The 13,609-nt window shown below is 47.5% G+C and overlaps 1 protein-coding gene across 1 annotated transcript; it reads left to right on the top strand.

Annotated features, from left to right (window-relative positions):
- Positions 1-219: 219 nt before the first annotated feature.
- On the top strand, positions 220-13,379 carry LOC310791903 (peptidase inhibitor 15-like; the record flags this gene model as incomplete). The annotated part of the gene is made up of 5 exons (XM_083653585.1): positions 220-329; positions 9,595-9,713; positions 11,115-11,247; positions 12,371-12,486; positions 13,244-13,379. Exons 1-5 carry the CDS (start codon positions 255-257, stop codon positions 13,377-13,379), a joined length of 579 nt encoding a protein of 192 aa, XP_083509711.1. The 5' UTR covers positions 220-254.
- Between the last annotated feature and the right edge of the window lie 230 nt (positions 13,380-13,609).

The following is a 13,609-nucleotide window of genomic DNA, read 5'->3' as shown; positions in this document are numbered from 1 at the left end:
TGCAAGAGACAGTGGACACACTCCAAGGCAAAGACATTGGACTTGACCATCTGAAGGGGGTAAATATGACAGGTGTTTATTGGCTGTCCTGTTTGGTCCTCCTGTGCGGAGTCAATGGATGGGGGATAAGCCCCACGGAGTCTCCAGCGACGGGAAACCTTTCCGATATCAATTCAATGAATTTAATTAAAGCCAGCAGCGGATCGCCGAGCAGCCGCAGATCACGGAGAAAACGGTTTATAACTCAACGCGACATGGTTGCCATCCTGGACTACCACAACCAAGTGCGAGCAAACGTCTTCCCACCTGCAGCAAATATGGAGTTTATGGTGAGAGAAACTTTTTGTCTTCAATGTTTTGGAGATGTGCTGGTGTAACATTCATTCTCATATTTTTCTGAGACACTGTCACTGAGGAGTAGCCTATGCCATGCTAATTAGGCTATTAGATGCTTCAATTCGGCATTCAGTCTACCAACAGTAAGACCAGTGGCGTGCACAGACATTTTGGGGGCAGGTGCTCAAGTGAAAAAGAGGGCACCCCTCTCATAATATTTATAAAAAAATAAATAAAATAAAATAAAATAAAAATAAAATAAAATAAAATAAAATAAAATAAAATAAAATAAAATAAAATAAAATAAAATAAAATAAAATAAAATAAAATAAAATAAAAATAAAAATAAAAATAAAAATAAAAATAAAAATAAAATAAAGTGACATGTCAGGCCCAGGTTAACACAGTGTGGTGCCCCCCAGGTGACCACACTTGAAGTGCCCCCCTCCTTCCAATTTACATGTAAAAAAAAAAAAGCATATTACTGAAGTACAGGCTCCACACACAGGCTACCAGAGAAACATGTAATGCGCAATGTAACTAAAATTATGTTTAATAAATTATGTAATTTTATTCAGTGAGGTCAAGTTTTGAAAAATGGTCTCACTACAAATAAATGGCTACTATGGGGACTAACATAATCATACATGAATACAATTGGGCTCATTGAAGCCACAAGAGTCTCAGCTTTCCAGTCATACCACATTATGTAATCCCATTACTTTTTAAGGACTTCTGCAGAAATATTCCAACAGAAGGCAAAAATAACACATATGGTGCATGCAAAAAAACCTGCATGGTTTTGCCAAAAACTGCATGGGGTTAGCATAAAGTGCATGGGCTTAGCATAAAGTGCATGGGGTTAGCATAAACTGCATGGGGTTAGCATAAAGTGGGTATGTCTTGTAGGGAGACTTGTGGGTATCCTTTAGGGGGGGGGGGCGGGGGGGGACTTTAGCTGTAAACACTGTAAACCACAGTCTCTTGGGACTTATTGATCTACTTGAGATTAGCATGGATGGAATGCCTTACAAACACCCCACCCCCACATAAAATCTGCATTTTTGCACACACAGCCACGAAACTGAAAGTGGGTGTGTCTGACCAGCGTATCCCTGATTGGTGGAAATGGTGCCGTTACAATGAACACGGTGTTACAACCTGCCCGGTCCGGGTCTCCCATTGATATTTACTGTATATCCCGAATGTAACTGGAGATCCTATCGATTCGTAAAAGGTCTTGAGTCATGTTGTTTTAGGCTATGTTTTCTGATAAAGACCTTATAAAATAGCCAGATTTTTCAATGAAGTTTGGTGTCCTGAGAGACGGGAATTCACAGTGTTCTGTTACATCATCACACGGCAATCTTGGTAGGATAATAACAGGTGTTGTAAAGCACCATATTGGTAGGAAATGCATGTGACATCATGGGAATACTATGATTGTAATACGCTACTTGCCCGAGGGCAGTGGTGTACACAGAGGGGGGCGGGGCAACTGACCGTGCCCTGTTTTGCTGAGTGCCTTTTTCCCTCTCTCTCTTCTTCAGGACAGGAAAGACAGGACAGAGAGAGGGACAGGAAAGACAGGCCCGAGGGAGGGACAGGAAATACAAGACAGAGAGAGGGACAGGAAAGACAGGGCAGAGAGAGAGACAGGAAAGACAGGACAGAGAGAGAGACAGGAAAGACAGGACAGAGAGAGAGACAGGAAAGACAGGACAGAGAGAGAGACAGGAAAGACAGGACAGAGAGAGAGACAGGGAAGACAGGAGAGAGAGAGGGACAGGAAAGACAGGGCAGAGAGAGGGACATGAAAGAGAGGGACAGGAAAGACAGGAAGGACAGGACAGAGAGGGACAGGAAAGACAGTGCAGAGAGGGACAGGAAAGACAGTGCAGAGAGGGACATGAAAGAGAGGGACAGGAAAGACAGGAAGGACAGGACAGAGAGGGACAGGAAAGACAGTGCAGAGAGGAACAGAAAAGACAGGACAGAGAGAGAGACAGGAAAGATAGGGCAGAGAGGGACAGGAAAGACAGGACAGAGAGAGAGACAGGAAAGACAGTGCAGAGAGGGACAGGAAAGACAGGACAGAGAGACAGGAAAGATAGGGCAGAGAGAGGGACAGGAAAGACAGGGCAGAGAGAGGGACAGGAAAGACAGGACAGAGAGAGGGACAGGAAAGACAGGACAGAGAGAGGGACAGGAAAGACAGGGCAGAGAGAGGGACATGAAAGAGAAGGACAGGAAAGACAGGAAGGACAGGACAGAGAGGGACAGGAAAGATAGGGCAGAGAGGGACAGGAAAGACAGGACAGAGAGAGAGACAGGAAAGACAGTGCAGAGAGAGACAGGAAAGACAGGACAGAGAGAGAGACAGGAAAGATAGGGCAGAGAGAGGGACAGGAAAGACAGGGCAGAGAGAGGGACAGGAAAGACAGGACAGAGAGAGGGACAGGAAAGACAGGACAGAGAGAGGGACAGGAAAGACAGGGCAGAGAGGGACAGGAAAGAGAGGGACAGGAAAGACAGGAAGGACAGGACAGAGAGGGACAGGAAAGACAGTGCAGAGAGGGACAGGAAAGAGAGGGACAGGAAAGACAGTGCAGAGAGGGACATGAAAGACAGGACAGAGAGAGGGACAGGAAAGACAGTGCAGAGAGGGACAGGAAAGACAGGACAGAGAGAGACAGTAAAGACAGGACAGAGAGAGGGACAGTAAAGACAGGGCAGAGAGAGACAGGAAAGACAGGACAGAGAGAGGGACAGGAAAGACAGGGCAGAGAGAGGGACAGGAAAGACAGGGCAGAGAGGGACAGGAAAGACAGGGCAGAGAGAGGGACATGAAAGACAGGACAGAGAGAGGGACAGGAAAGACAGGGCAGAGAGAGACAGGAAAGACAGGACAGAGAGAGGGACATGAAAGACAGGACAGAGAGAGGGACATGAAAGACAGGACAGAGAGAGAGACAGGAAAGACAGGGCAGAGAGAGACAGGAAAGACAGGACAGAGAGGGACATGAAAGACAGGACAGAGAGGGACAGGAAAGACAGGACAGAGAGAGGGACATGAAAGACAGGGCAGAGAGAGACAGGAAAGACAGGACAGAGAGGGACATGAAAGACAGGACAGAGAGGGACAGGAAAGACAGGACAGAGAGAGGGACATGAAAGACAGGACAGAGAGAGACAGGAAAGACAGGACAGAGAGAGGGACAGTAAAGACAGGGCAGAGAGAGACAGGAAAGACAGGACAGAGAGAGGGACAGGAAAGACAGGGCAGAGAGAGGGACAGGAAAGACAGGGCAGAGAGGGACAGGAAAGACAGGGCAGAGAGAGACAGGAAAGACAGGACAGAGAGAGACAGGAAAGACAGGACAGAGAGAGGGACAGTAAAGACAGGGCAGAGAGAGACAGGAAAGACAGGACAGAGAGAGGGACAGGAAAGACAGGGCAGAGAGAGGGACAGGAAAGACAGGGCAGAGAGGGACAGGAAAGACAGGGCAGAGAGAGGGACAGGAAAGACAGGGCAGAGAGAGGGACAGGAAAGACAGGGCAGAGAGGGACAGGAAAGACAGGGCAGAGAGGGACAGGAAAGACAGGCCAGAGAGGGACAGGAAAGACAGGTCAGAGGGAGGGACAGGAAAGACAGGCCAGAGAGGGACAGGAAAGACAGGACATAGAGAGGGACAGGAAAGACAGGCCAGAGAGGGACAGGAAAGACAGGTCAGAGGGAGGGACAGGAAAGACAGGCCAGAGAGAGGGACAGGAAAGACAGGGCAGAGAGAGGGACAGGAAAGACAGGCCAGAGAGGGACAGGAAAGACAGGTCAGAGGGAGGGACAGGAAAGACAGGGCAGAGAGAGGGACAGGAAAGACAGGACATAGAGAGGGACAGGAAAGACAGGCCAGAGAGGGACAGGAAAGACAGGTCAGAGGGAGGGACAGGAAAGACAGGCCAGAGAGAGGGACAGGAAAGACAGGGCAGAGAGAGGGACAGGAAAGACAGGACATAGAGAGGGACAGGAAAGACAGGACAGAGAGAGGGACAGGAAAGACAGGACAGAGAGGGACAGGAAAGACAGGCCAGAGAGGGACAGGAAAGGAAAGACAGGGCAGAGAGAGGGACAGGAAAGACAGGACAGAGAGAGGGACAGGAAAGACAGGACAGAGAGGGACAGGAAAGGAAAGACAGGGCAGAGAGAGGGACAGGAAAGACAGGGCAGAGAGAGGGACAGGAAAGACAGGACAGAGAGGGACAGGAAAGGAAAGACAGGGCAGAGAGAGGGACAGGAAAGGAAAGACAGGGCAGAGAGAGGGACAGGAAAGACAGGTCAGAGAGAGGGACAGGAAAGACAGGGCAGAGAGAGGGACAGGAAAGACAGGACATAGAGAGGGACAGGAAAGACAGGACAGAGAGAGGGACAGGAAAGACAGGACAGAGAGAGGGACAGGAAAGACAGGACAGAGAGAGACAGGAAAGACAGGACAGAGAGAGGGACAGGAAAGACAGGACAGAGAGAGGGACAGGAAAGACAGGACAGAGAGAGGGACAGGAAAGACAGGACAGAGAGAGGGACAGGAAAGACAGGACAGAGAGGGACAGGAAAGACAGGACAGAGAGAGGGACAGGAAAGACAGGACAGAGAGGGACAGGAAAGACAGGACAGAGAGAGGGACAGGAAAGACAGGACAGAGAGAGGGACAGGAAAGACAGGACAGAGAGAGAGACAGGAAAGACAGGACAGAGAGAGGGACAGGAAAGACAGGACAGAGAGAGGGACAGGAAAGACAGGACAGAGAGGGACAGGAAAGGAAAGACAGGGCAGAGAGAGGGACAGGAAAGACAGGACAGAGAGGGACAGGAAAGACAGGACATAGAGAGGGACAGGAAAGACAGGACAGAGAGGGACAGGAAAGGAAAGACAGGGCAGAGAGTAGGGATGGGAATTGATAAGATTTTAGCGATTCCGATTCCATTTTCGATTCTGCTTATCGATCCGATTCCTTATCGATTCTCTTATCGATTCTCATTGGGCAAGGGAAAAAAAAGACTACAAACAGGTTTATTAACATTAATTTTCTTTTAGATTATTATTATTATAATTATGTATTATTATTCAGCTCTGAGATCAGATTGCTCTTTTCAATCCCATACCAAGCAGGGATCAGTGTGTCTGTTAAACTGGCTCTGTTTGGGGGTTTGTATTTTGGGTTGAGCATCTTTGTCATCTCCCCATAGAAAATATATAGTGGGAATGAATGAAACAGAACTAGTGGTTAGAATGACAACATGCAACTTTGGACATTTTACTTTAGCTGGCATGTCAGACAAACTTAGTCACTGCTCGGGGACATTCGTTTACCCTCGCCTCGGTCATTTTACTCTTCCCAGCTGCCTGGGTGAATGGAGGGGCTAGAGGCTCTAGCCTAGAGCTGCACAAGAAGTACTCGCTGCAGCCTCTGACCCAAAGCGACTACCAGCCCCTGAACCAGTCTGACTCTGAACGTCATCATCCTCTCAATTAAATGGATGGAAATGGAGTATTGGTGAAATCTGGTTTACACAATAGACAGGGTCTGGAGGAGTTTACTCTCCATATTAACAGATGACGCGCTGCTGTTAGCCGCGCTGCTGTTAGCCGCGCTGCTGTTAGCCATGTTATCGTCACTCCGTAGCACATCAAAAACGTGACATTCCTCCAAAATTATTGCATGCTGTGTGGACAAATGTTTCTGCATATTGCTAGTATTTCCCCCCTTTGAGGAAATAGAGGTTTTGCAAGCATTGCAAGTGGCACTGTGGTCATCGTTTTGCTTCTGCCTAGAGCCATGGTGGCTGGAAACAAAACAAGGCTGCGTTGCGTGCGTGTCGCAGCGTGTGACGTCATCGCGCATGGAATCGATAGTGGAATCGTTCAGGACGTTGGCTAACGATTCCAAGGAATCGATCCACTGGGACCCGGTTCTCAACAAGAACCGGTTCTCGATTCCCATCCCTAGCAGAGAGAGGGACAGGAAAGACAGGACAGAGACAGGGACAGGAAAGACAGGACAGAGAGAGGGACAGGAAAGACAGGACAGAGAGGGACAGGAAAGGAAAGACAGGGCAGAGAGAGGGACAGGAAAGACAGGACATAGAGAGGGACAGGAAAGACAGGCCAGAGAGGGACAGGAAAGACAGGACAGAGAGAGGGACAGGAAAGACAGGGCAGAGAGAGGGACATGAAAGACAGGGCAGAGAGAGGGACAGGAAAGACAGGACAGAGAGGGACAGGAAAGACAGGACAGAGAGAGGGACAGGAAAGACAGGACAGAGAGAGGGACAGGAAAGACAGGACAGAGAGGGACAGGAAAGGAAAGACAGGGCAGAGAGAGGGACAGGAAAGACAGGGCAGAGAGAGGGACAGGAAAGACAGGGGAGAGAGACGGGCAGGAAAGACAGGACTGAAAGAGGGACATGAAAGACAGGGCAGAGAGAGGGACAGGAAAGACAGGACAGAGAGGGACAGGAAAGACAGGACAGAGAGAGGGACAGGAAAGACAGGACAGAGAGGGACAGGAAAGGAAAGACAGGGCAGAGAGAGGGACAGGAAAGACAGGGCAGAGAGAGGGACAGGAAAGACAGGGCAGAGAGACGGGCAGGAAAGACAGGACTGAAAGAGGTACAGGAAAGACAGGGCAGAGAGGGACAGGAAAGACAGGGCAGAGAGAGGGACAGGAAAGACAGGGCAGAGAGGGACAGGAAAGACAGGACAGAGAGAGGGACAGGAAAGACAGGACAGAGAGAGGGACAGGAAAGACAGGACAGAGAGGGACAGGAAAGGAAAGACAGGGCAGAGAGAGGGACAGGAAAGACAGGACATAGAGAGGGACAGGAAAGACAGGACAGAGAGAGGGACAGGAAAGACAGGACAGAGAGAGACAGGAAAGGAAAGACAGGGCAGAGAGAGGGACATGAAAGACAGGGCAGAGAGAGGGACAGGAAAGACAGGACAGAGAGGGACAGGAAAGACAGGACAGAGAGAGGGACAGGAAAGACAGGACAGAGAGAGGGACATGAAAGACAGGGCAGAGAGGGACATGAAAGACAGGGCAGAGAGGGACATGAAAGACAGGGCAGAGAGAGGGACATGAAAGACAGGGCAGAGAGGGACAGGAAAGACAGGGCAGAGAGGGATAGGAAAGACAGGGCAGAGAGAGGGACAGGAAAGACAGGGCAGAGAGGGACATGAAAGACAGGGCAGAGAGGGACATGAAAGACAGGGCAGAGAGGGACATGAAAGACAGGACAGAGAGAGGGACATGAAAGACAGGACAGAGAGAGGGACATGAAAGACAGGGCAGAGAGGGACATGGAAGACAGGGCAGAGAGGGACAGGAAAGACAGGGCAGAGAGGGATAGGAAAGACAGGGCAGAGAGAGGGACAGGAAAGACAGGGCAGAGAGGGACATGAAAGACAGGGCAGAGAGGGACATGAAAGACAGGGCAGAGAGGGACATGAAAGACAGGGCAGAGAGGGACATGAAAGACAGGGCAGAGAGGGACAGGAAAGACAGGGCAGAGAGAGACAGGAAAGACAGGGCAGAGAGGGATAGGAAAGACAGGGCAGAGAGAGAGACAGGAAAGACAGGGCAGAGAGAGGGACAGGAAAGACAGGACAGAGAGAGAGACAGGAAATACAGGTCAGATAGAGAGACAGGAAAGACAGGGCAGAGAGAGAGACAGAAAAGACAGGGCAGATAGAGAGACAGGAAAGACAGGGCAGAGAGGGACATGAAAGACAGGACAGAGAGAGAGACAGGAAAGACAGGGCAGAGAGGGACAGGAAAGACAGGACAGAGAGAGGGACATGAAAGACAGGGCAGAGAGGGACAGGAAAGACAGGACAGAGAGAGGGACATGAAAGACAGGACAGAGAGAGAGACAGGAAAGACAGGACAGAGAGAGGGACATGAAAGACAGGGCAGAGAGGGACAGGAAAGACAGGACAGAGAGAGGGACATGAAAGACAGGGCAGAGAGGGACAGGAAAGACAGGACAGAGAGAGGGACATGAAAGACAGGACAGAGAGAGAGACAGGAAAGACAGGGCAGAGAGGGACATGAAAGACAGGACAGAGAGAGAGACAGGAAAGACAGGACAGAGAGAGGGACATGAAAGACAGGGCAGAGAGGGACAGGAAAGACAGGACAGAGAGAGGGACATGAAAGACAGGACAGAGAGAGGGACATGAAAGACAGGGCAGAGAGGGACATGAAAGACAGGGCAGAGAGAGGGACAGGAAAGACAGGGCAGAGAGAGGGACAGGAAAGACAGGGCAGAGAGAGAGACAGAAAAGACAGGGCAGATAGAGGGACAGTTATAATGCACAAGTCAAGTCACATGTTGTAAATTAATCCGCTACGCAACCTGCACAGCTGTTTAATCAAACAGCACAGTAACCTCAGATTGTATGAGCTGCTTCCCTGCATCATACCAGCTCGTATCCAAGGTTCATCCTATTTACTGGAACAGCAAACAACATTTCCATTGCATGAGAAGCTGACGGGATGGTTACGCTTGTTTCAGGTATTAGTCGGTTCTCCAAGTGTTGCTAGGTAAACAGAGTTAGCGACGGGTTTGACGTGGAAGTAGGCTATATATCAAGGCTTTATGCCTAACGAAAAACTTTGATTTTGATTGCTAAACTTGCACCAACAATTCGTCAAATGCTTTTTATATTATATTGTTGGCAAATGACCATGGTATGAGCGGGATAATCAACTCCTAGATGTCCATCATACGATTTTAATGCACTTCGGGGAGGCAACCACCCTCGGCCTGCAGCATCGCGTGGTTATTTGCCCCCATGTCGTGCGTTAAAATCGTATAAAGCACACCTAGTCGTTGATTATCACTTACATGTGTCACAATAACGTCACTAGTTTCAACATTATAATGAAGCAAGGAATTTGTGTGTTTTCAGACACACAAATCATTAAATAAGTTTAAAGTTATTGAAATAATGATGACGCAATAATGAATCTATTTTTATTAACAGCAATAAACAATGTGTACCATAATTTCCCTAAGATGAGCCGCATTGCAAAACACATGCATACATGAACGCCCACACAGACCCTGACACTCATCATGTCCTCCACAGCACCTAAAAAACAAAACCAATAGTGGGGTGACAGTGTTTCATCAACAGGGGGCGCCATTCTTCAATTACCTATTGGGACTTTATCCCCCTCCCTCTTGATCCAACAGGTATGGGACAATGCTTTGGCCAGGACGGCTGAGGCCTGGGCTGCCACCTGTCTGTGGGAGCATGGAACTGCTTACCTGCTGCAGTTCTACGGACAGAACTTGTCTGTCAGGACGGGAGGGTTGGTACAATACACACGCGCACGCACACGCACACGCACACACACACACACACACACACACACACGTCACACACACACACACGTCACACACACACACACACACACACACACACACACACACACACAATGATATTTACTAGTCGACTCATACTTGCAGACTGCAGGGTCCGGTGTCTGAAATAAACATTTGAACATTTTGTACACCGCCACAACCCTAACCCCCATATAAAATCACAAAAGCTTGATTTATATAAATTATTATTATGATGTCTAGACAATATTTTTTGGAAACCAACGCTCTTACAAACAATGAATATGTCTCCATTTTGTGTTTTATCTTTTACATACACTCAAGCATTGGTATAAAGTTACAGTTATAAGAGCATATAAGCAGATAAAACAATGATCAGAAAAGGCTACGAGCAGTTTCCTCCCCGTACAACACTTCTGAAGCTGGTGAAGTCAAAGTCTATAATTTGTCTAATCAACTCTCCTCATTTAACGAACTCTTCAATCTCCCCTCTCTTCACCACAATGTTGCCTCACTTTCCCTAAGCTATTCTATCGTTAAAGTGTGCTGCTCTTCTGAACTCTATTCTATGGTTATTAAAGTGGAGACTGCTCTTCTGAACTCGCCTCCTCCTAAGGAAGCTCTGGAATGATCTGTCATTTCCTCTTACCCTCCCACTCTGTCAAGTGCGATGTGTCTGGTCTGTAATTAGAGCGTTCCAATGTGAGCATCACAGAAGCTTCAGTATCTCCTCGTGCATGACTCAGCTTGTTGATGTCAGCAGGGCCGTATGCAGGGTTTGATAAATACCCAGGTCATCTTAGTGTGGTTGGCTCTATGCCCCCCCCCCCCCCACCCCCCCAAAGAAGAATTTGTACATTTTAAAGTTAAATGCTTCCATCTGGTGCACTTTGAGATCCAGCCAACCACTTAGATCGAACTACTGTCCTCTAGAGAGAGAGTGGCGTCAGCGGAGGACCAAAATGCATGACTCATTAGCCAATGAACAGCCAGGAAGGGGTCTCGCGCTACTTTTGAATGCTGAAAAAAAACTGATAATGTACAATTTGATTTCAACCAGAGAGACCATTTCTTGAATGACAATGATTTATTAGATGATTAGATACATGAGCCTGTAGGCACATACATATAGATATATTTTTGGCGATTAGACTCCATCATGACGTCACCTTGATTATGACGTCATGATCAGCAGGGGTAGATTGATGCAGCCAGAGTAGGATTGAATATCCCCCCCATGGAGTCTAGACCTGGTGGTGGTGAAGATAGACTTGGTCTTGCTGGAGAAGGCTTCTGAATTTGTCATAGCATAACTATTCTATATACATGGCTCTGGATCGAACCAACCGTCCATTCTGTCTTTGCCACAGCTATCGTTCCATTCTGCAGTTCGTCAAACCCTGGTATGATGAAGTGAATGACTATGTGTTCCCGTACCCTCGCTTCTGCAACCCCAGGTGCCCCATGCACTGCTACGCCCCCATGTGCACACACTACACACAGGTAAGGACTACACACTGCTACGCCCCCACGTGCACACACTACACACAGGTAAGGACTACACACTGCTACGGCCCCATGTGCACACACTACACACAGGTAAGGACTACACACTGCTACGCCCCCATGTGCACACACTACACACAGGTAAGGACTACACACTGCTACGCCCCCATGTGCACACACTACACACAGGTAAGGACCACGCACTGCTACGCCCCCATGTGCACACACTACACACAGGTAAGGACTACACACTGCTATGCCCCCATGTGCACACACTACACACAGATAAGGACCACACACTGCTACGCCCCAATGTGCACACACTACAGACAGGTAAGGACCACACACTGCTATGCCCTCATGTGCACACACTACACACAGGTAAGGACCACACACTGCTACGCCCCCATGTGGACACAGTGAATGGCACTTGGATTTGGTCATTTTGGTGATATAGTAAAATGTACACTGTTCCCTTTGCAAACATTTTGTGAATCTGAGCCTCAGGGTTGAGTTTACATGACATCTATGTGGATACCCAAATTCTGTTGTCTGACTTGAATGTGTGACAGTAAATTATTGATTGATTGCTTAATTGGTTGTTGATCATTATCGACTCTGTTCCATACTGATCTATGGCTCTTCTAAGATGCTCTCCATCATGCAGAGAATCCCTGAAGCAGATAACATGTATTTTGTCTTGTGACTAGACCAAGGTTGTATTGTCTCTTAGGAAAGATCAAGGTAGCCGTGGACTGGGAAGTGGAAATATACTAGAACTTGTATGAACTAATGGAATTTCACAGCAGAGATCAGGGTGGGGAGGGCACCACCCTATCACTATATGAGAGTGTGAAGATGAGAGCTCGAGGCTCTCCTGATGTAAGCGTTTTGACTGTCGGAGAGACTCTGTGCACAGATGTTTACTTGTGGAATAAAATCCTCCTGATATAGACTTTAAACAGGCAACTCATTATTGATGGATCAACAAGGCATTTCAGCTATTTTTCCATTACAAATGTTAATCTCTTTTTTTTACAATTATATAAATATTGAAGTGCAAAGATAACAGTACAATGATGAGACCTAGTAAGCATTATACAGTATGTCATTTGTTTAGATGGTGTGGGCATCAACCACCAGAGTGGGCTGTGCTGTTCATACCTGCTATAACATGTGGGTGGAGGGAACACTGTGGAGAGAAGCCACCTACCTCGTCTGCAACTACTCACCTAAGTATGTTCATGCTTCCTGTGTCTCTGTGTGAGCTTTCACGACAAAAAGCAGAAATGCCGTAAAATCGACGCAAAAATAGTCGGTGATGGTTCAGAGTAAGACACTGCACTAGGCTTCGGCATAATATCAATGTTATCGTTCAGCAATGTTATTTTGATCCAATTCTCTGATTGGATAAAAAATTGGCGTCCACCTCCCACTATCCAATCAGAGAATTGTTGACATTTTCTGGGAAACGGAAGGTCAGATCGCATTGCTTTTAAAGGACTATATGTATTTTTTCACCCCCTGAATCCAATGCCGCCATCCGTGATTCTCTACGAGTTACGGGTGTGGAGATACGTCCTCCCTGCATGCAGGACTACAGGAGAGAGATAGGCGGGGGGGGGCTGGGGGTTCCAACTAACTGACCAAACAGTCTATTTCAGTGATTGCTGTCAGAATATAGAGCCATTTAACACTTATTTTAACACAAAAACATTGCTGAATGCAGCTTTAATACCAAGCTATTACCTGGTTATTATTACATGGTATTACCTAATTATTACTTCTTTATTATATATACCCTATTACCATGTTGTTACCAAGCAGCAATGTAAAGTGCTACCACCTTTTCTATGTTCTATTATTCAGTCAAACAATAACTGAATCCCTCTATGCCTGTCTGTCTGCCTGACCAGCAAATCAGACCCACATGAAGGAATTGATTTCAGAAGACAGGGTTCCATCTTGCTAATATGTCTGTTCTTCTCACCAGGGGAAACTGGATAGGAGAGGCACCATATCGAGTGGGCATTCCTTGTTCAGCCTGCCCCTCCAGCTATGGAGGCTCCTGCGTCAACAACATGTGCTTCCCAGCCATCCAGTCCAACTACATGTATTGGTTCAAGTAAACCAGAGTGGTTAATAGTGGCTATAGTGGGGAAACGATGGATTATTTGTAACTGGATTACAATAGTCCTTTTTCAAAACACGGTAACTGAAAAAAGGAGTTGATTGGCTGCTAGATTACTCAGACAGTTTTGAAAGGAAAATGGCACAGACACAAATGTGCTTCATAATAGTTGATAATACATGGTTGTTAATGATAATGATGCTCAGACAGCAGAGGCAAAATATAAGA

This window comes from Poromitra crassiceps, assembly GCF_964638095.1.
Source record: "Poromitra crassiceps genome assembly, chromosome: 17".
In the NCBI taxonomy this organism is placed as follows: domain Eukaryota; kingdom Metazoa; phylum Chordata; class Actinopteri; order Beryciformes; family Melamphaidae; genus Poromitra; species Poromitra crassiceps.
The sequence above is the reverse complement of the archived record's forward strand: the minus strand, read 5'-3'. Positions and strand labels throughout refer to the sequence as shown.